This window comes from Tarenaya hassleriana, unplaced genomic scaffold, assembly GCF_000463585.1.
Source record: "Tarenaya hassleriana unplaced genomic scaffold, ASM46358v1 Cleome1, whole genome shotgun sequence".
Lineage (NCBI taxonomy): Eukaryota > Viridiplantae > Streptophyta > Magnoliopsida > Brassicales > Cleomaceae > Tarenaya > Tarenaya hassleriana.
This window is the reverse complement of record NW_010960187.1, coordinates 9,225,549-9,249,041: the sequence shown is the minus strand read 5'-3', so window position 1 is coordinate 9,249,041 and position 23,493 is coordinate 9,225,549. Positions and strand designations below refer to the sequence as shown.

The following is a 23,493-nucleotide window of genomic DNA, read 5'->3' as shown; positions in this document are numbered from 1 at the left end:
TTGGATTTATTGATAGTTAGAGGTATAAATGGATGATTTTGAAATTAGATATTTTTTGAATTTTTTCAATTAAAAAATAATTTAAAAAAATAATATTCAAATATTTTTTTTGTTAAAACATATTTTTTTTTTCAGTGGAAAAAAATCAAAATCAAAATCTAAACGGATTCAAATCAAACTATTTTTTTTAAAACCCAATTAAAATCTAAAACATCCAATTTATTTTTTTTATGAGGTGTAAAAAGTATTTTGTAAAAAACTCGGCGACCATAACGATGAAATCGGAAATGGCATTGTATTATTTTATCTGAAAAATCCCCATCAGAAAATATGTTATTTCCGTCGGAAAAGAATGTTTGGTTTGAGATCCAAACTAATAGATTTTTGTTTTTATCTGTTCAAGAACTAGAAAGCTGAAAGAGACAAGGACCCCACCTCGATTTTCTTAAAATTTATTAATTTCGGTGGTTATAGCGTTTTGGAACTAATTTTTTTTCTTTTAGTTATTTATCGTTTAATATTTAAAATAATTCTATTGAACACAAAAATTAAATAACAAAACGAAGATTAATCGAAGTGAGAGAGGTATAAAATAGTCTGGTATCATTTAAAAATACAGAATAATTTATTTTGCATTAAGAAATTGTATTTGGTTTAAAAATTGTCTGGTATCATTTAAAAATTGTATTTGGTCAATCCTAATATAAAATATGGTATATTAAAAAACGAAAATAATCTCACATTAAAAAACGGTTGCACCTAGGGGTGGATATTTCGGTTATTAATCGAATAATCGAACTCAACCAAACCAAATAAGACGTAACTGTATCCGAACCAATCTGACAACAAAACCGAACGGTTATAATTTTTTTAAACCTGAAAAAATTGAAATCAAACCGAACTGAACCGAATAAAAAAATAACCAAAAAATCCGACAATTTCTTTGAAAAAATTAATTTTTTTACCAAAACTGAACTGAATCTAACCAAAAAAATAACCAAACTTGAATATAACCGAATCGAACTCGGGCCTAAACCCGAAATGGCCAACCTGCGCCTTATAATAAAAATCTTTGTAAATGTCTAAGCTCATCAATTTTGTAGAAAACAAAGAGATCTTCGACAATACATCCAAGATTTCAATTTGAGCCATGTGGGCCCAATTAAAGCCCGGCCCAAGATATACATGGAAACCCTAATTTCTGATGCAATAAAACCTAACGGTTTTTGTATGGGACCTGGGTTTTCTCTTGTGGAGCAGCAGCTGCATTGGAGCCTGTCGGTTCTTCGATCTCAAATTTGGGCGTTAGATAGCAAAACCATCCCTCGAGCGCAACAATGGCGGACAAGGCGGTAACTATCAGGACAAGGAAGTTCATGACCAACAGGCTTCTCTCCCGGAAGCAATTCGTGAGTTTTTTTCTCGTGTTCTCTCGGTTCGAAACTAGGGTTTGATCGTGAGAAGTATGGTGGGAGATTGATTTTGTAGAAGATCGAGTAATGGAACTGCATCGAACTCTCTTCCTGATCGTTATTTTTATCCGATTTGATTATTTTCTAGTTATGTGGATACGTAAGGATATTTACAATCACGGTCTAGAAGACAGTGAATATTCCGATTGAGGATTAGGGTCTACAATCGTATCAGTGCTGATATGAATTCCGGTGTACTAAGGAGTTGGACTGATTTTGAGCTCATAAGGTTACAGAAACCTGAGAAAGATTTTGGTTCGGTCTTATGATTTGCAGGTTATTGATGTCTTGCATCCAGGACGAGCCAATGTTTCAAAGGTGAGTTTTGAAACCCTGTTATGCTTGTTTTCCCTATGTCAATCTCTTCTGGGATTCCACAGAAACGTGGAAAGGATTTCCATATGCTTGTCAAAAATCTGTGCATTAAGCAATATAGTTGTCATTCAAGTGTGTGATCCTATCAACTTCTTTTTGGGTGTTGATTTTTTTGTTCGTGTTTTTGGTTTTGAAGGCTGAATTAAAGGAGAAATTAGCTAGAATGTACGAAGTGAAGGACCCGAATTCGATCTTCGTTTTCAAGTTTCGCACCCACTTTGGTGGTGGAAAATCTACGGGATTTGGTTTGGTCTACGACTCTGTTGAGAATGCTAAGAAGTACGAGCCTAAGTACAGACTCATTAGGGTAAGGATTCACTGTCGCACCTTCATTATCTTTGTGTTGTTTTTATTGAGAAACTAATCGATTACATAAGTTTTGTTTTCCAAGTATAGTTTGACGAGTAATTCAAGTTAATCTCCTAAGTTCTGATAGCCGATAGGACCAATAAGTAGCTTATTGGATTGTACCAAGATAGAAAGATTGCAAAATATTCTTCAGGACTCTTTTGGTTTCACTCTAGGATTCTCCAGCCGTTGAGATAGACTTCCATGTTGACTCTCTGGTTATGAAATATCCTTCACGAACGACCCTTTGGGTTTCATTCTAGGATTTTGCCTTAACGGACATCTAGGCTCGTTGACTATTACAATATGGAACTTAGGACATAACAATTTACTTTACCGGCGTTTGTAGAACGGACTTGACACCAAGGTAGAGAAGTCGAGGAAACAGATGAAGGAGAGGAAGAACAGAACCAAGAAAATCCGCGGTGTCAAGAAGGTAAACCCACAAAAATCTTACTGTTCCAAATCCAACCGTTCATAAACTCGCCTGCCCATAATTTATTCGTCTCCTTCCATTAATCATCATAACGACGGCGATGCCTATCTTTTCCCCGCCTTTTTTACGTGCAGACAAAGGCTGGTGATGCCGGGAAGAAGAAATGAGAATGCTCGTGTCCGGAAGAAGGCTGTGATGACTTTGGTTTCTTCGGAGGTGGTCGCTTGCTTTGTAGGTTCCTTTCAAGATTCTGTCTTTTGTCCCCGATTTTGGAACATACCCTTTGGTTACACATAATTTTTCATTAAACGTCGAATCATATTCAGAAAATTGTTTTTGTTCCATATTATATGGTTTTTTATATGTGACGTTATAGTATATGGTTTTATGAAATATGTTTCGACTTGCACAAATGAGAACTCGGACCCAAAATCAATTTATCTTTAGGAATTACTAAGCAATTTTAAACCATTCAAACCGATCCAAAACAACAACATACTACTGGTGTCTGATGCCTGCAAAAGAATCTGAATGTGGTGAAAATGGGTATGTAATTCAATGTTCTTGTCAATCCACTGGATATGATTTGATTTCATAATATTCAGATTCAGATTCTAATAGAATCTAATATAAACTAAAGAAACCAAACCGTACTTAACCGAAAAACGAGGTACCATTCCCGAGCCGGACCGTGTAAAATCCCAAATAGCAATTTTTTTACAAAACCAAAATTTTCGAAATTAAACAGAACACCATTTTTTTAAAAAAAAAAATCTAAAATTTTCTTAATAAGAACCAGAACCGAACCGAATCAAATATGATATAATAACCGATTAGTATATACTTTTACAAAACCAAAAGAACCGGACCAAATTATTGCCGAACCGAATAGTGAAACGTCCACCCGTATAATATCCTAACATTTGGAATACCTTCAAAGTGTTCGTCGTTCGGATATTCGTCCACCGATGACGCCTAGAAAAATTTAGAATTGGAACCAATCGAATATCCGTGTGGAGGCCTGGGCCCTGGCCATGACTATGAGCACTTCTTCCTGTGTTATGGAGAAACTTAGTTACAATGACATGATCATTAAATTGGACAAGTGACTATAAGAAGTTCGTTCTTTGAACTGCTTTTCTCATGGTATTATGAATGATCGAATCATAAATTTTTGTATATCTAATATACATATATATATATATATATATATATAATCCTACAAAAGGATAATAATGCAATGTTGTAAGATTTGGATCTTGTTCCAGGACAGATTAACAAGGGGTATTTTGATATAAAACAAGGGCATTTCGGTCAAAAAACATTTTGACCTTTTAAGTACCACATTGGAGGTTTTTTTTTTTTAATTAAGGTGATATAAGATATTTATATATTTTTTTTATGAAAAATGATTATAAAACAGTAAATCGCATATTATACATTTTTTTTTTACAATTATCGCATAGAAAATGTGGATTACATTAAACAATTACATACGTTGCGACAATCCATTCACTTGGTATGGGTTCTATGATGATAGTTTTTTGGACCGTAATGTATTGTCAAATGTAATAAAATAATAGAAATAGAATGAGTAATCGATAGTTGACGAATCCTATCATTAGTAAAATCAAATTTAGAATGAATAAACAAATTCGATTCCACAAAAGACAGCTTGCATTTATACAAAATAAATAAATATTATTTTTATCTAGTTATTCAAACTGCCATGTGCTAGTTCATTCTTAAGGATATAATATTTATATCATTTAAATAATTAAAACTTCTTTCATTCTCTATTTCAAAATGATTAATTCATTTGCCTTAGTGCGAAAACAAAAATAGACGACTAAAAAATCTTCTCACGATAAAAAATAAAATAAAATAAGGTAGTGAAAATTATCTGTATTTATTGATATATAATGGCTGTAATTTTCGAATTAATTCAATTTTTAAAAATGTCTAAATATCATTTAACGATTTTACCAATTTTCAATTATCCATAAAACATTAGAAATTGTAATCAGTCAATTTGGAATTGATTTCCTTTTACTGAAAAGCAATTTTTTAATTTTCAACATTCTGCATTTTATTTTGTATATATATTGGTATTGAATGGTCCGAGTTGTCGGAGTATTTTAAATCCAAAAATAAAAAACTATCATTCAAATTTTTACAAAATTATTTTTTAAAAAATTTAAAAAATCATTTTGTGAAAAAAATAATAAAAAATTATATTAAAGAATCCAAAAAACAAAAACTAAAAACTAAAAACCAAAATTCAAAAATTAAAATAAAAAACCTAAAATAAAAGTTATCTCTATTCGAAAAAATATTTTTTCTTTTATTTAAATAATTGATATAATACCTCTAATTTATTTCTTCTGACCATAATCAGATGGCACGTCACATCGTTCAAGATAATTATCGTTTTGAAATATGATCATTATTGTTAGGTTGTTTAGATCAAAGCACAAAAATACACAATTGTTTTAAAATAATCTCGTTTCCCACATCAAAGCACATGTGAACATCAAAGTTATAAAAAAGTGAAATAATGAAATATATACTTTTTTGAATTAATAAATGAAGAAATTAACCTCAAAACTAGATCTTAAATTAAAACCTAAATCCTCTACAATCATCAAACTGATTTTTCAAATTACACAACTTATTTTCAAGCATAGACGTTTCGGGTTTCGATTCGGTATTCAAAATGGTTCGATTCGGGAACGGTATTTTCGGTTTTATAAAAAATGTACCAAACTATAACAAAATGTTAAACGGTTCGGTTCGGAATGGTATAATTATATGAATACCAAATAAATACCAAACTATAATATTTACATATATATTAGTGGAAAATTCGAATTTTGATTCGATATTCATACGGTTCAATTCGAGAACGGTTCATTCGGTTCTATAAAAAATGTATCAAATTAGGATCGAATGTTATTCGGTTCGATTCGATCCGGTTTGATTTTAAATCGGAACTAAATTTCCGAACCAAAGTGTCCATCCCTATTTATTATCTAAAATTCTATTATTCCAAAAAATATTTAGCTTTCATTTTTTTAAATATTAGTTTTACATAGTCTTCTAAAAACATTTAAATAAATAATTAAATTCATTGGAGAACTACGTGGACAAAGCATTAGAATGGGTTTTGCATTATAGAAATTAAAGTGAAAGACATAATTATTTGCGAGAACAGAAGAAGGGTATACAAAACAATGGAGGGTCAAACCAATATAATAAAAATTAACAAAATAATTTTCCTATAATATACTGATAATATACCTAGAAAGAAGTTCAGATTTCTTATATTCGTTCAAAATTGAAAATTATGAGATATATAATTTCAATTTTTTTTTATTATAAAAAATACACATTTTAATTTATGTATTCCTGAAATATATTATGGGCTTGTAACGTAAAATTGAAAATAAGATCACTGTCCACGTGTAATTCATAGAGGGGCATTTTAGTCCATTTTCTGTCTTTGACAACCAAAAAGCGCCAATGCAAGTTTTTAAGGAAATCCGCGACTCGTCTTCTTCGTCTCTCTCTCTCAGCCTTCAAGGTAAGGAGCTTCGAATCTCTGATTTTTACGTTTTGAGGAAATTCGAATCGCCATTTTCTCACTGTTCTAGTAAGTTTGGCTTTGATTTTTCTTCAGCTTCGATGTTCTAGGAAATTTTGGATATTTGATTTCGGTTCATGTATTTTTGTTGCATGTTTAGTTTGACCTCTCCTTCGATCTCAGATGTTCGATTGTGAGAATTCGAATATCTTAGATATCATATAATTATTTGTTCGATTTTGGACCTGGAATTTGCTTTTCGTATCTGTTTTTGTTGTTCGATAGTTTTCTTTCCCTTCATCTGATTGTCTCAAGTGCTGCTATTGAAGCGATTTCGGGAACAAAATGGTTGAAGAGAAAGATTTCATCGCGAAGGATGTTACAGAAGTAAGTGGCGTTGACTACCCTTTTGTTTGAATGGTTTATTAGCTTGTTGTATATGAATTTTGTGCCTTTTTTATTGCTAAAGTGTTTTCTCAATGTTTTGTTTCTGGTTGAATCAGTTGATCGGTCGGACGCCATTGGTTTTTCTCAATCACGTGGTGGATGGCTGTGTTGCTCGCGTCGCCGCAAAACTTGAGATGATGGAGCCCTGCTCTAGCGTGAAAGACAGGTACCTTCCACTTTACTGTATCTTTGTAATATATAGTTTTGTGCCATACAATATAACTGCTTGGAGCTACGCGTGATGAGGATATAGTTTCGATTTTCGAAGATTTTGTACCGTGTTGAGTTTCTATCGATTTCTGACTATATTTTTCGGTTAGCTATTGCCGACTTTTGCTTGACCAAACAACATGTCCGTCATGTCGAATATCTCTTGTATGCAGGATTGGATATAGCATGATCGCGGATGCAGAGGCGAAGGGACTCATCAAACCGGGTGAGGTTAGTTTTTATATATTTTGCATGTTTTCTGTGACTCCGTTAGCGCACTTGGAGTATTTTTCTTGCAGCTAATATCTTGAAACCTAGCTAAACATTAATCATCCCTTCTCATATCTACTGATACCATAAGATAAAGCAAGATGTTGCTTAGCCTCTGCAAATACATGGCATCACTTTTTCAGCAGCATGGTTTAGAAGCTATTTAGGCTTAATACGAAAATTTTCCCTGTGTTTTTATAGAGCATACTGATTGAGCCGACAAGCGGAAACACTGGCATAGGGCTCGCTTTCACGGCAGCCGCGAAGGGATACAAACTTATAATTACCATGCCTGCCACAATGAGCTTGGAGAGAAGAATGGTCCTCCGTGCTTTTGGAGCTGAGCTGGTTCTCACCGACCCAGCAAAGGGCATGAAAGGCGCTGTTCAAAAGGCCGAAGACATACGGGCAGAAACTCCAAATTCTTATATCCTTCAGCAATTTGAAAACCCTGCCAATCCTAAGGTATGTCAGATATGATTCCCCTTATTCTTTTTTCTAGCTTCGTTCTTGGGTTTCTAAATCTTATATTAATTATCTTGTTAGATCCATTATGAGACTACTGGACCAGAGATATGGAAAGCCACTGACGGGAAAGTGGACGCTCTTATCTCTGGAATTGGTACAGGAGGTACAGTCACAGGTGCTGGAAGTTATCTCAGGGAACAGAAACCAGATGTAAAGGTACTTTCCATTCCTTCCTAGACAATTTAGTGCCTTCTCTCTCACACACATTTATGTTATTTGTATGGTTTGAATTTCTCCTGGTTATTCCTGATCGTGTCTTTTTTCTTTGCTTATCTTGTGATTTGTTAGCTCTATGGTGTTGAGCCAATGGAAAGTGCTGTTCTATCTGGTGGGAAACCAGGTAAGCCATGCCTCTTACCATTTTCCTATGTTTTTAAGCCATGCCATACAACTCTTATCACCGTTCCCTTAATGTTATCTGGTTTTAATTTCTCATAGCTTTATTTTCGTTTTTGGACTGTCTAAAACTTATTCACCCATCTGGTTTATGATGGGCATAAATTGATCATTTACTTTTTCATGTCTAAGGCCCACATAAGATTCAAGGCCTTGGTGCTGGTTTCATTCCTGGAGTTCTGGATGTCAATTTGCTTGATGAAGTTGTTACAGTAAGTATTGAATTTATGTCTCCTAGTCCTAGTAAATGAACACACTTTTCTGCATCAGATATAAACTTGAAGAGAGATACATATCCATAATAAATGCTTCCTTTACACCTTAACCTTGTAATTTGTTCAAGTGTAGTGTTTTCTGTTGGGAATGAAGTGGCTAGAATGGGTAAAACACTGATGAAGGATTTACTTTTGTTAGACACTATAGCTTAAGTTCAGGTAGGTGGTTGTCAGTACTAGATAATATTGTCTCTCTTTTTGCAGGTGACGAGCGAAGAATCTATTGAGATGGCCAAGCAGCTTGCTCTGAAGGAGGGTCTGCTTGTAAGTTTTGCCCCTTCTGCCATTTATCCGCTATCCCGAGATTCATACTGGCATTTCTTTCTCGTATATATTACGTCATAGGTTCATGATTACAATACACATACACGCACGACATGCATGACATTTCGGGTTTTACATTTTTAGCGGGTTTATTGACATCTGCAATTACATACACTATAATTGGTTTTGGTCCATAAGTAATAGGTATATGTGTGATAGTCACACATATATTAGCACATATGGCATACTCAATTTACAAAATATTGGGTATTCTTGCTATGGTCCAACGTTGGAATGGAAACTGAATTTTAAATTTGTGGGGAGTACATAGGTCGGGATATCATCTGGTGCAGCGGCTGTTGCTGCAATCAAGTTAGCAAAGAGGCAAGAGAATGCCGGGAAGCTCTTCGTCGTAAGTCTCATCTTCCCTCATCATTTGGATCGTAGGTTTGGGTCGCTGAAGTTTTTCAAACCAACTCATGATTAGGCTTGAACCATTTTCCAAAACTTATGCACCGTGCCAGGGGAAATCTGAGCCCTTCCTTGAAACAGAAGAGGATTTTACTCGATCCGGTTAAGAGTCTTAAGACTATTGCATTTGTTTCTTGTTTTTCCGGGGAAATATCAGTGATTCGTGGTTTCGGATATGTCTGCGCAGGTCGTCTTCCCAAGCTTTGGGGAGCGGTACCTGTCATCTGTGTTGTTCGACTCTGTGAGGAAAGAAGCGGAAACGATGACCTTCGAACCCTAAGAAGAAGCAGGAGCTTCTTTAGACATTTACCCGAACTCTCTCGGTTTTATAATCTCTATTCCCTCGTCCAATGAATGTCCATTCCATTCCTTTGCTGCTTCATCACTTGAATAAAGATTTCAGCTTCGGCCAAATTTAACAGTTCATACATGTGAGATTTAATTCAAAACGAATTTCTGAATCCGAAGTCCATCCGAGAAACCTGTAAAATGTCGTAAATTTACAAACGCAACTATGAGAACCTACTTGATACAACACGATAATGCGTTGCAAATCTTAGAATTTATGATGATACCGAGCAATATCTCATGTAATAAAAAAAAATAAGATATCGGGTGAAAATAAGTATTTTCCAGGAAGTCATCCATACTAAGACTACTCCAAAACGTGTAGAAATTTGCGGAATGATGTCTTTATTCATAATCAGAATAATATATAAATAGATGAGAGTCTTACATTGAATAAATAAACTAAATAAAATAATAACTATTTCTAAATATATATTTTCTAGATTTGATAAAATTGATATATTTCGTAATATTCTTCAAGATCTGGTATATTTCAACATCCCCTTCAAGTTGGAGCGTGAAAGATCACGAAACGCCCAACTTGCTGAAAAGATGATCAAACGCATGCCGCTTGAACCATATCACCTTGCGAACTTGTGTCGATAGAAGACATAACTAAAAAAAAATCAAACAAACGAGTGTGCTACAACTTTGGCACCACGCACAAAAGAATCGTTTGATGATAACAAAAAGAGGACGACATTCGCGGTGCAGAAAGAAGTCTCGAGAATAACTCTGATCCGAGATTGAAAGGCAACTACGCGAAAGCGTTTAATGACAACAAATATTTTGGCAAGAATAAAATGATTGGCGGTTATGCGAATAATCTTTAGAAACATGTGGGATTATGAGAGAGAAAAAAAACAAACAAAATGACTCTCTTATGCTTAAAAAAACTCGAAATGATATTACCACTTGATCGGTATATCATCATCTTCATCTTGACTCTCATTATCAACCATCATTTTTATGAGGAACGGGATCGAAGATCAAAGATTTGATACGATCGACCGTGTTCACGTTTTCGGGAAAACCATGACCGTCACCATACTGATACACACATTGATATTCGTGGAAGATCGAAGGCTGTCTGGACGAAACGATCATCGAGCGAAGAGCTATGTTGCATTCTCTCGCGGTTCATCTCGTCCCACAAATCGCTGATCACTCCCATCATATACTCACGAGCCTCCGTATGGGAAGTTCCCGTCTCATGCATATGACATTGCACCGATTTTAGAACGTCCCCTCGTGCTAACTCGTGCTTTAGACATATCGAAAACATAACGTGTAAATACCATATGTAACGTTTAGAGCATAAAACAAACCAATTAATTATCTGATACAAGGCCTTTGTCTATTTGGACAATTATGATATATAACGGTTTAATTGGATATCAAATTTTAAAAATTATATATGATATAAACTGTTTGTTAAGTCTAAGCAAATTAATTTATAAATGAAAATAAAAGATGAAGTTAAAAGTATATCATATCAACAGATGCATTGGATTTGAGTATTCATGTGTGAGTAATGGCATCGATATTCAACAAATATCGCAGAGAAAATGTGATTTATTCTGTTGTAGGAAAGACAATATACAATTATTTTAATTAAATATGTTTTGAATAATTTTGCAATTTCATTGAGTTCCATGTTTAACCGATCAGTTAAAGAAAGATCGTGATAGTCCGCAACCGACATAAAACCTAATTCCATACCTTCCATTCAATAAATTCTTGTGCTTTGAATTATTTTTGGATGTGATATATGATTCTAGATATGTGTGTGTATACGTATGTATATATGCTTGTTTGTTCGGTAGCAAGTATATGTATCTACATATCTTTGGAGGCGACTGGTTGCGTCGCCAACAACAACTTATCAATGAGTCGGTATTAATCGTTCATAACCGCTGTCTAACGTTCTGAAAAACGTCTCCACTCGCGATCGTAACCGATGCGGTACAACCAAACGGATCTTTTATTTTTTATTTTTTATTTTTTTTATCAAATCAGGAAGTTCACCTGGACCTTCGGCCCAACCTACATCTCTCTGGGCTCGGGAGCAGCCTTTGAATACACAGCCTTTGGCTATGCCTCTCCCTCCCCGCATGCCTGGATTCAAACCCCTGACACTTCAAGTCCAGGTACAAACGGATCTTTTATCAACTTTTGTTTCCGCTTATCCAAAAAAGAGAAAAAAAAAGTTGCAGTCAACGTAAATAAAACTACGAAACGTACGTGCACGTCTCGGTATGGCGACGGACCAGACCGCTTTAATCTTTATTCGAATATCTCGATCATGGTACATATTGAAAAGTTGAAACCTTTTCACCACCTCGAGTGGTACATCTTAATTAAGATTTACATTCATATGCCAAACTCCAATTATGGCTGTTAATAAACGATGATTAATCGAGAGGAATGGGGTCAAGGATCAAAGATTTGGTACGGTCAACGGTCTTAGCATTTTCAGGAAAACCATGGCCGTCACCGTACTGATACATACACAGTGACATACGTCCCAAGTTGACGGATGTCTGAAGGAAACGACGATGAAGTGAAGAGCCACGTGACATTCTCTCGTGATTCATCTCGTCCCATGCATCGCTTATCACGTCCATCATGTAATCATGTGCCGCCACATCGGAGGCTCCCGTCTCATGCATATGACATTGCATGGACTTTTGAACGTCCCCTCTTGCTAACTCATCCTATCGACATTTCATGTGTAAATAATAGGCAAAAATGGCATACATAACATGTGAAACTTAAGCACAACAAAGTAATTCGTCCATGGGAGATATCGATAAAGCTTAGGGAGTAGCTCGGAAAATGCTCTACCATGCATATATGCTTGATTGTTATAATCCTACGTGTAGTATTAAATTTCTTGATAGACCATAGATTTCCATTCAGTTTGTAGACCATGAACTTTGATAAAATGTAAATTAAGAAAAATCAAGATAATGATCAGAGAATGTTAGAAACTGACCGCTGAAGTTCCGATATCATTGGCAACACGCATGATGATGGCGGAGCCTTTGACAACGGGTTGACGATCTTCAACCAAACTTTCTATGGTTTCCTTTGAGATTTTGTCGGCCAAAACGCAGTAAGAATGAATCAATATTACCGGGGCACCGATTGAGATCCTCGCGTTCTCTATATACTCTTTGAAAGTTGGTTTGTATCCGCGCTTGTGCCACTTTGCTTCTACCATGTATGCGCTCGTTATGTCGGTCCACTGGAAATATATAATTTAACAAATCTAAGCAAAAACTATGAATCGTATCATCGTTAAAAGTTCAAAATATAGTAAATATATGCTTACAGCTTTCCTAAGATAAGGGATGACATTGAATTTTTTATCTCGAAGGATATCATGTCCCGTTTGATTGACCTCATTGAACAGCACGAGGAAACACACCCTCATGTATTCTGGAAGTTCATCAACAAGGTTCACGTCCCATCTGCAAATTGTTAATGTGCGCAGGTTAACGGATTAGATGTTGATACTTTATTTAATCTGTAACTAAAGTCTGAATGTTTATACCTTCGGACCGCCTCCGTGAAGAGCTCAAGCTCTTCCATAGTGCCATAAACATCGTAAATATCGTCAATGGTTGTAGTTAACGCAATAGTTTTGGTGACTTCTCGCCGTTGGTATCCAAGTTGAGGCTCATGGAATAATTCCACTTTCCAAATATAATTCTCAAGTATTCTGTCTCTCGCAAACTCAAGTTCTTTAAGCCCTGTCTTACTCCACCACCTTCATACAATTAGGAAAGAGAAACAAACATATTAATTTCAAGGTTTCATATATGTGTGTATATATATAAGAAATACGCCAAAAACAACGGTACCTGAAAGCAGATTTCAGGTCTTCTTGGTAGAAAGACTGTACGATGTTGAAATCTAGCTTGGCGAATTCTAGCAGAAGCGGATCCATGTCTCGTCTCTTTCCGTACACATCTATGTACCATCGAGCTTCTAAAGCGACTGGCCTCCAGTGGTATGGCATCTCTAATGATAGGATTATCATCTCACGAATATATGATTCCGTTTGATCGCTTGTGTTGCTTTTAGTGACAAAGTCCCTTAATCTCTTCTTGGCATAAGATCGAATTTCCTTCAGCTTAAAATCTGATTCCGTCGAAAGGTACGAAGCTTCATAAAGGGAGAGAAGACTTTTGGCATCATTGTCTGATCCTTTTAAACACGTTTCATACGATTTTTCATCCTTGACATCATCGAAAACATCTGCATCGGTTACAAACTTATCAGTTTCTTGATCCGAAATATATTGTATCACAACTTTGTATTTACTTTCTTTAATAGTAATATGGTATATTGATATGTGGGGAAGTATATATGTCAGTTCATTACCTTGCGAGACAAAGAAACCGTGTTGTCTAAGGAGACGAAATTCGAGAGCGGTGGCATTCAAATCTTCAATTTTGTGACTTGTTACAGCGTTATTTGTTCTTCCCTCGTGAATTTTCGTTAAAATAGTCGTAATTTCGTTATCAAAATGATACGAAAGTCCGAGCCTTTGCAGAGTGTCGATGAGCTCTAGTTGTTGGAGAGGACCTTCTGTTTCATCCAGCCTCTTCTTCACTTCTTGTTTCAGCAAGTTGGCTTTCACTTGGACTTTGCTTTCCTTCTACATCCCATTATTATTATGATCAGTACATACACAAACTCTATACATACACACATAGATGTCACACCATAATATGATAAGTCTTTATTTTCAATCTTTTTTTATCGTGCCATACACACTTCGTTTGGGATTTGGAATATATATGCAATATATATGATAGAAACCAAATCTGATATTTGAAATATTATCAATTAGATATTTCTTTTAGTAAACTAAATCTTTTTGTATTCTATATAAATGTTCTCCAAATATCGTATTATTAAAAACAACCGAATATGTTATTTTCTACAAGCTTCTCTACCATTTCGAGATTTAGTTTCAGAATTTAACGTGATTATAGTACGATATTTTTTAAACTCTATTTTCAGGTGTAATCTTATCGTATTTGTCACATGTCATGTAGATACACGAGTAGACCGACACATATATATATATATATATATATATATGTGCAGAGATGTACTTACTGCGTATTTGTTCTCAAGCGATTGGATATAATTCTCGTCCCAAAGAGAAGGCCGATAGTTTCCCGACCGACGAACAACGACAGCCTCCGCCGGACCTGTTTCAGCAACGACGTGGCAAGCCAAACGCCGAGGAGTACGACGTTGTTTCTGCATGCTGTTCGGAAGGGTATTTCTGTAAATAAGAGGTGATCCAAGCCAAAGGGAAGCCATATTGTGAAAGATGTACGAAAGCAAATGCGGGTGGCGATATTTGATCAGAAATGTAATTTCCTTTATAGGCGAGGTAAGTCTCTTAACGGACAACCACTCGAGTTATTTATTCAACAATCATTTGAGTTGTTCAATTAAGGTGGGACCGGCTCGATTCAATCACAATAGCGACGAATGCAGGCGTTTGCGATTGGTTGTGATTTATAGCGATTGGTTAATACTTTAGAGCGATCACGATTGTGATTTTGATTTAGTGTAAATTACCAAGAAATGATATCGTGTTATGTTATTGTATACAATATTAATCATTTTTTAAAATTATTATACAAGGATATATATTGCGCATATATATATATATATGCATACATCCAAGTGCACAATTTTATGGTTAAAAATAGAGACAAGTTCATTTGTTTTTATTGAGAGTTGGATTAAGGGTTGGATTTAATTATTTAAATATATTTTTTGTGGTTAAAGAAATATATGTTTATGTGGGTTTCTTTTGTTCATCTAAACGAGTATCAAATATGAAAAACATGGATACTGAAGTGTGATGTTTATATTTCGTTGAAATTAAGGACGTCGTAATTTGCTTAACTAAAATGAATTTGGAATTTCTTGTTTCAAGTAACCACATATCTCCTTAATATCCTAGTTTGTTTTGTATCTGAAAATTGAAAATAACAAAATCTAAATATTCTTTATATTAAATTAACGGAAAATGATAAAAAAATATTATAATATAATTGTATTAAAATGATAACTATATATATATATATATATATATATATATATCTATCTTCGGAGTTTTGTGGTAACAGTACATTTGGATTTCTCTCTCTCTCCGTGGTTTTCTCCCCATTTGGATTTTCACATCAACTTTTTGTGTCACTAATTTACTTGTCTTTTTTTTTCGTTTTTTTTTAATTATAAATATAAAATGGCCAAATTAAGTGGACATTTAGGTTGGATGTTAGTGGGTCTGTAATAAAAATGGTTAATAAAGAATGATTGATGAGGCGAGTACTTAGGAGTCGGTATATGTCTTTATTAACGGTAATGTAACATGCATACAAAGTGGCCACTCACTTGTTCCGTATTTAGCAATAAAAGGCCATGTTTTAAGTGCCTTCTTAAATATACAATTTCGTTAGTTTATAAAATGTAACGTATATATATGCATATGTATATATATATATATATATATATATTTAGTGAAGATTCTAAACATACTTTTTGGATATATAAAAAAACTACTAAATAATACAAGAAACGTAAAATATTATCAATAAAAAAAATTGTATAATAATATGATTGTTTATATTGTGTTTATCGACTACAATTATTTTGTCAAGGTGAAGATTTTATATGTTTTGAATTCGGCTGACTAATGAATTTTTCTACCTGCCAAATCAACCTTATTTTATCAAATAATAAAACTACGAGTATTATTGGATCCTACGTATTAATTTGAAGAATTATATCACTATAAGCAGTAGATACCAATCTCCATGAGATTCTCTCGGAATTTGAAGTGTGTAATTAAAAGTTTCTCCCTCACCCAACCGTTGGTGGTCCAGTGGTTGATTCCATTAATGGGAAGAGATGTAATTTTTGGATTAAAATGGTCCATATACAAAGACTGGTTCCGGGTCTAGGTGGATATAGTCGGGCCATAGGTCCGGGAAACCATCCTGCTTATAAAAAAAAAAAGTTTCTCTCTCAGATTAGGGTTTTGAAACTCTTGTCGAACTTTTTCTCTATAGCAGTCTGAGAAAAGATTAGTGAATTCTTTACACATTGAACCAACCGAAACGTACAATTCTCTTTGAGATTCGGTTCGAATTTCGGAAGCTCATCAAATGGTATTGGAATCTAATTTCGATCAAGTCTACGGTAATTTCAAATAGTCAAAGTAGGCTAAGCAAAAATACCAAAATTTCGCATATCCGTCTTTGGTTGAGATAGAGATCGACTTTAGTATATCTAAAACTCAAATTTTAAATTCAAATCGGATAATCAATGATACAATTGTTTTTATATTTATTTATGCAAAAATCTCTCGTTTTATAACCTATAGTTATTTTAGATATAAATATTTTTAATTGATTTTATAAATTATTTGTATATAATCTACAGATTTATGAATTTTTTAATCAAATTATGTTTAGAATCCATGAGATTCAAATATCCGCGGATATACAAAAATTGTTCGACGAGTAATATAATTCGAACTCGTGCCACCCCTATGGTCAAAGTAGTGATAAGGTATTGATCGAGGATCCGTCATCTGAATAATGATATGAAAAAATGTTACAATTCGGTTTGATTTTCCTTATGCAAACCTCGTTTGACCTATTGGACTCCAAAATCAAATGGGTGTGATTTAATTATGGCCCATTCGATTTGCCTAAATAATACTATAAACCCTAAAATACAACTTTTTAGTCACAAATAAAGGGCATTTTTTCCCGAATGTTCCAAATATCGTTTTTATTTGAATAAAATGATCAAGTAGAAAACTATTTATGGTATTTCACTTTCAAGTTCAACAACTAACACTAAATTGAATATATATATACACACACTTCCTAATTTATTTTAAAATTTTTCAAAAAAATTTCTCAAAGAAATATTGTAATACCCAAAACCCGTATCCCGCAATACGAGCTACGTCACATGGATAATTAAAATAAAACCCAATTCCAAAAATCCGCGGGAATTTAAAACTTTTCTTTTCAAAGTTAGCGGAAGAAAACACTCGTATATACATTTATGATACATTATTCTCACTTATAATTATACATAGTCGAGTGGTAGTATAACCTTATTACAAACCTTAAAAGTCTACCACCGATATAACACAAACCATTTCCCAAAATATAAATGTATCAAAATACGTAATTATACATGATCGGTAGTGGTACACTGCCCGGATCTCCGATGTCCGCTCCTCGGCTACTGTTGCTCACGACCTGAAACGTTGTGTAACAACGTCCTAAGCTAATTGCTTAGAGAGTGAACTCGGACGTAACCCGGAGTCCTATTCTCATGGGACCAGGGAAAGCAAATACATATATATATATACTAATATTCTAATAAAAAGGAATCGAAAACATAGAATCAATGATAAACATTATCTGTTATTCATTTTGGTTCCAGACTACGTGGGATCCGATCTGACCCGTATTTTCGGTATATTTTACATTTTCACTTTTTCACTATTTGAACCGAGGTAATATTAGGTTCGGAATGGACGTTCCGCCTTGTCTAGACCGAACGATCTGGCTGGTGCAGAACGGACATTCCGGACTGTCCAGAACGGATGGTCTGCACTTCGTCTTCAACCTCTAGACTTCGCGATTTCTCCTGCAGACCTGGAACGAACGGTTTGACCTCAGACCGAATGTTCTAGCCCTCGGAGTTCATCAAAAACACACAAACAAGTTGATTTGCTATGGGTAATACACTAAAACTCATAAAATTTCATGTAAAAGAAGAATCAAGCAACAATTTCGCATGAATCTCCCAAAAACGCAAAATTCCATGTCAATAGACTTCCGAATTAAACTCGAATTCACTCATCTCGGGTTAACCTCCTGTGCTGTATGATGAATGAGAAGCTTGGGGACGCTTATCTTCCTCTGTAGAAACCGATTTGAGCATTAATCTTCGGATTTTGAGAGAGAAATTTCGGGTCGAAGTTGAAGAAGAATGAAGAGGGAGATGGGTTATGTATAAACTCGAAATTGGACGGATTTAGATGGAATTCGGGTCCAGACGTTGAAAAATTAGGATTTTTATCGAGGATTGGTGGGTAAACGTCGCTTTCAGCCAAATCCGGACGAAAATCGCGACTTTGATCACTGCTGACAGTCCAGTCTGTCCGTTCCGGGACTGCCGGGTCCGTCCGTTCCAGTCTGGTCGTGGTCCGTCTGGTCTGGCATATCTGGACCGGACGGTTCAGAGTTTTTGTTTTAATTTTTTTAAATAAATCTGAGTTGTTACAAATATTTTTTTTTTCTGTTAATTTTTACTACCTCCTTTTGATTTTATTTGATTTTTTTAAACGTCCTTCCAATCTTTTTTGTTAAAAATGGTAGATTTCATCACACAAGTCACATACATACATGGTGTTTGTAGATAATTTTCAATATTTGTTCACTAAGATACCCGAATATGATTATGATTTTTTAATTTCGATTGTATAAATATTATTTTTCACGATTTCTTAGCTAATTGGAGTGCAATATATACATTCAAAGCACCATTTTTCTTTCCACTATAAATACAACTTTCGTATATTCACTTTTACCAACAAAAAAAAAGAATTTTCGTACATTCAAAAACTTGTTGCTTTGAAGTCGTCCTTGTTGGCTTTCCTCCTCGTTATTACAATCCGTAAGTACTTGGCTCGCATCAAATTCTATTTATCATTTGATTTATTAAAATCTTAATTAAATATCATGTGACAACTCTTAACTTCACCATATATCCTCCATCATTCAACTTAAAACCCTTATAGCTACTGATTTTGTATACGAATTCTGGAAAACTAAAATATTTATATATATGTGTGTATATATATATTGGTGGATGCAGAAGGAGATGTTGGAGGTGTTTACGCGAATGCGAGAGAGGTGAAGTCAAAGGCGTTGACCGATCAAGGACTGTTATAAAATATAACGTATATATATATATATATATATGTATATATGCACGTCTTGGTCTGCCGTAGAACTCGAGTCGTTTTATTCGAATATATATCTAGATCATGGTGTCGAAAAGTTGAAACCTTTCGCCTCGAGTGTACATATCTTAATTAAGTTTCACATTCATATGCCAAACTCCAAATGGCTGGTAACAAAGAGTTGTTTAATAGAGCGGAATGGGGTCCAAGATCAAAGATTTGGTACGGTCGACCGTCTTGGCGCTGTCGGGAAAACCATGGCCGTCACCGTACTGATACATACACAGTGACATGCGTCCCAAATTGATCGCTGTCTGTAGGAAACGAGGATGGAGTGAAGAGCCACGTGCCATTTTCTCGTGATTCATCTCGTCCCATGCATCGCTGATCACGTCCATCATGTGATCACGTGCTTCCGTATGGGACCCCCCCGTCTCATGCATGTGACATTGCATGGATTTTAGTACGTCCCCTCTTGCTAGCTCATGCTGTCGATATTTCATGCATAAATGTGTAAAACAAAAATAGGCAAAAATAACTTACATAACCGAAAAACATAAACCCTACAAATAAACTTGGGAGATAGAGTTTACCAAAAAAAAAAACATGGGAGATAGATAACTTGCATTCAATTTCTAGACCATGAAATTTGATCAAACATAACAAAAATCAATATATTTCTAAACTTATATACGTCGTTTAATATAGATACTATATGAAAGTGATTAGAGATCGTTAGAAATTGACCGTTGAAGTTCCCATATCATTGACAACACGCATGATGGTGGCGGAGCCTTTGACAATGGGTTGACGATCTCCGACCAAACTTTTTATGGTTTCCTTTGAGATTTTGTCGGCCAAGACGCAGTAAGAGTGAATTAATATCACCAGGCCACAGATTGAGAATCTTGCGTTTTCGATGTACTCCTTGAATGTGGGTTTGTATCCACTCTTGTGCCACTTTGCTTCTATTAGGCATGCGCTCGTTAAGTCGGTCCACTGCAAAAATATAATTAACAACTTTAAACAAAACCAGATCCACTCTAACCATATCATTAAAGTTCAAAATATAGTAAATATATACTTACAGCTTTCTTAAGATAAGGGATGACATTGAAATTTTTATGACGGAGAATATCATGTCCGGTCTGATTGACCTCATTGTACAAGACGAGGAAACAAACCCTCATGTATTCTGGAAGTTCATCGACAAGGTTCACATCCCATCTGCAATAATTTATAATTCGAGTAAGTCGATGGATTACATGTTGTGTTATTTTATTATGTAACTAGAGTTAGAATGTTTATACCTTCGGACCGCCTCTGTGAAGAGCTCAAGCTCTTCCACAGTGCCATAAACATCGTAAATATCGTCAATGGTTGTAGTTAACGCAAAAGTTTTGGCGACTTCTCGACGTTGGTTTCCAAGTTGAGGCTCATGAAATAATTCCACGTTCCAAATATAGTTCTCAAGTATTCTATCTCTCGCAAAGTCAAGTTCTTTAAGCCCTGTCTTGTTCCACCAACTTTATATAAGTTGAAAAACAAAAGAAATGCATTAGTCTCAAGGTTTTATATATGTATATATAGAAGCAAAACATCTTAAATAAGTGTATACCTGAAAGCGGATTTCAGATCTTCTTGGTAGAAAGACTGTACGATATTGAAATCAAGCTTGGCGAATTCTAGCAAAAAGGGATCCATGTCTTGTCTCTTTCCGTACACATCTATGTACCATCTAGCTTCTAAAGTGGATGGTCTCCAGTGGTACGGCATCTCTAATGATCGGATAATCATCTCACGAATACATGATTCCTTCTCATCGCTTGTGTTGCTTTTGTTGATTACGTCACTTAGTCGCTTCTTCGAATAAGATCGGATTTCCTTCAGTTCAAAATCTGATTTTGTCGAAAGGTACGAAGCTTCGTACAAAGAGAGCAAGCCTTTGATATCATCGTCTGAGCCTTTTAAAAAAGATTCATATGACTTCTCGTTCTTCACATCATCGAAAACATCTACATGGGTTACATTCTTATTAGTCTCTCAATACCATTGATATGAAAAAAAATTAGAAACAAATAACAAGAAAATTTGCTAATAATATTGTATTTACTTTCTTTAATAGTAATATGGTTTATTAGTTTATGAGGGAAGTACATGTCGATTCATTACCTTGCGAGACAAAGAAACCATGTTGTCTAAGGAGACGGAATTCGAGAGCAGTTGCATGTAAATCTTCAATTTTGTTACATGTTCCAGCGTTATTTGTTCTTCCCTCGTGAATTTTCGTTAGAACAGTCGTAATTTCGTGATCAAAATGATACGAAAGTCCGAGCCTTTGCAGAGTGTCGATAAGCTCTAGTTGTTGGAGAGGACCTTCTGTTTCATCCAGCCTCTTCTTCACTTCTTGTCTCAACAAATTGGCTCTCTCCTGGACTATAATTTCTTTCTACATCCCATTAATATCACGATCATTTGCATGCATACGATCGAATGTATATATATATATAAACAAACTTCGTTAATTTAAACAAACTTCGGCATGCGCGCATTGCAAGTATATTATTAGGAAAAGATTATGAAACACACACACAGTCATTTAATGATCTTTATCTTATATGTATAAGAAGATATTATTCCTAGAATATTATCATTAATATTGTTATGATTTACCCTAGATATTATACCTAAAATATTCTATTTTATTTTACTATATATTAGGTGTAATCTTTCAATTATTAATAATAGAAAAATATTTCCCTATTAATATGTGTGTATGTTACATACATGAATGGAGGTGTACTTACGGCATATCTGTTCTCAAGCGATTGGATATAATTCTGGTCCCAAAGAGAAGGCCGATAGTTTCCGGACCGACGGACAACGACAGCCTCAGCCGAGGCCGTTCCAGCAACGACGACGGGGCAAGTGAAACGCGGAGGAGTGCGACGTGGTTTCTGCATGGTTTTCGGAATGGCATTTCTGCAAATAAGAGGGGAGCCAAGCGAAAGAGAAGCCATTGTCAAGATTATACAATATGGTGAATGATAAACTCTGAGGTCTTGCTTGGGGGGTGATGTTGAATAAGAAATACGAGTATATTTATAGGCGGGGCAAATCTCTTTAGTCAACAACGAACAACCACTTGAGTTATTTTGTTTTAACGTTTTCGTCAACTAGGAAATTGAATATGAAGAAGAGTATCCGCAAATTTAGCAAGGGTCGGAAAGCTTCAGTTCGAAGTAGAGGGTACCAGGATAGAAAACAACGCCATCTTCGGTTCAATCAGTTAAACGATCCAACTTGGATAGTTCAACTAGTGAAACGGGAACGCAAAACGTTTGTCTCGCCCCGAGTTCGAACCTTAAATTGGAGAGAACAGTGTATATTCTAATCACATGGTTTGTTCTTGGTCCCCACATTAGTTTTTGTTATATAATTCACATATTTATTTTATATATATATATATAACACCTTAATCTCTCCACATAAGCCAAAAGAAAATAGAGTTTCAAACCAAACAAAATCATTTTTTTTTCCATTTGTAATAATTCTAAACTCGTATTTATTGTAAATTTATTCCAGAATTTTCTCTAAACTTCAAGAATAAATAACTTTCTTAGAAAAATTGATTTGAACTCGTAATCTCTTGTTTTTAACTTTTTTTTTCTTTGTTTCATTTTTCTTAACCATGTTTTAGTTTTTTTTTATTATAGGACGAACTAGTTCAATCTTGAAGGATAATAAAATATTTAGATCCGCTATTTTGTATAGATCCAATGGCAGAAATTGAAAACGTTTTTGTTGCGTCGATAGACAGATAGAAAAAATAAATAAATAAATAAATAAATAAATGATAACAATGACTTTATTTAATGGGCCATGACTAAACATCTTTTAAAATGTGACATATAAATAAACGAATTTTAAAAATATTACAAAAATGTTGGAATTATCTAAAAGTTATCAAACTCTCTTATGACTATTAACGGTGTTAACCGTCTAAAAGAATCCGACGACGTATTTGCTGAAAC

At 34.7% G+C, this 23,493-nt stretch overlaps 4 protein-coding genes across 6 annotated transcripts; 2 read left to right on the top strand and 2 right to left on the bottom strand.

Moving 5' to 3' along the window:
* Nucleotides 1-1,227: 1,227 nt before the first annotated feature.
* Nucleotides 1,228-3,011, top strand: LOC104821110 (40S ribosomal protein S24-1-like). The gene is made up of 5 exons (XM_010551890.1): nucleotides 1,228-1,409; nucleotides 1,749-1,790; nucleotides 1,984-2,154; nucleotides 2,545-2,631; nucleotides 2,766-3,011. Exons 1-5 carry the CDS (start codon nucleotides 1,338-1,340, stop codon nucleotides 2,796-2,798), a joined length of 405 nt encoding a protein of 134 aa, XP_010550192.1. The 5' UTR covers nucleotides 1,228-1,337; the 3' UTR covers nucleotides 2,799-3,011.
* A 3,151-nt stretch (nucleotides 3,012-6,162) lies between these two features.
* LOC104821094 (cysteine synthase) lies at nucleotides 6,163-9,496 on the top strand. Of its 3 annotated transcripts, none has more exons than XM_010551860.2 (11): nucleotides 6,163-6,214; nucleotides 6,544-6,601; nucleotides 6,718-6,827; nucleotides 7,045-7,102; nucleotides 7,343-7,606; nucleotides 7,688-7,825; nucleotides 7,958-8,009; nucleotides 8,198-8,277; nucleotides 8,545-8,604; nucleotides 8,936-9,016; nucleotides 9,263-9,496. In XM_010551860.2, exons 2-11 carry the CDS (start codon nucleotides 6,560-6,562, stop codon nucleotides 9,353-9,355), a joined length of 978 nt encoding a protein of 325 aa, XP_010550162.1. In that variant the 5' UTR covers nucleotides 6,163-6,214; nucleotides 6,544-6,559; the 3' UTR covers nucleotides 9,356-9,496. The 3 variants fall into 3 exon arrangements, with proteins under 3 accessions (XP_010550162.1, XP_010550178.1, XP_010550171.1); XM_010551876.2 differs by lacking the exon at nucleotides 9,263-9,496 and adding an exon at nucleotides 9,092-9,253; XM_010551869.2 differs by lacking the exon at nucleotides 6,163-6,214 and adding an exon at nucleotides 6,217-6,283 and having other exon boundaries at nucleotides 9,263-9,355.
* Nucleotides 9,497-11,676: 2,180 nt separating this feature from the next.
* Nucleotides 11,677-14,784, bottom strand: LOC104821085 (1,8-cineole synthase 1, chloroplastic-like). The gene is made up of 7 exons (XM_010551848.1): nucleotides 14,560-14,784; nucleotides 13,816-14,092; nucleotides 13,293-13,689; nucleotides 12,983-13,198; nucleotides 12,761-12,899; nucleotides 12,422-12,673; nucleotides 11,677-12,140 (listed from the first exon to the last, which is right to left on the bottom strand). The coding sequence occupies exons 1-7, from the start codon at nucleotides 14,767-14,769 to the stop codon at nucleotides 11,838-11,840; spliced, it is 1,794 nt and encodes a 597-aa protein (XP_010550150.1). The 5' UTR covers nucleotides 14,770-14,784; the 3' UTR covers nucleotides 11,677-11,837.
* Nucleotides 14,785-19,499: 4,715 nt separating this feature from the next.
* LOC104821078 (tricyclene synthase, chloroplastic-like) lies at nucleotides 19,500-22,520 on the bottom strand. The gene is made up of 7 exons (XM_010551837.1): nucleotides 22,267-22,520; nucleotides 21,632-21,908; nucleotides 21,078-21,474; nucleotides 20,770-20,985; nucleotides 20,548-20,686; nucleotides 20,207-20,458; nucleotides 19,500-19,947 (listed from the first exon to the last, which is right to left on the bottom strand). The coding sequence occupies exons 1-7, from the start codon at nucleotides 22,477-22,479 to the stop codon at nucleotides 19,645-19,647; spliced, it is 1,797 nt and encodes a 598-aa protein (XP_010550139.1). The 5' UTR covers nucleotides 22,480-22,520; the 3' UTR covers nucleotides 19,500-19,644.
* Nucleotides 22,521-23,493: the final 973 nt, after the last annotated feature.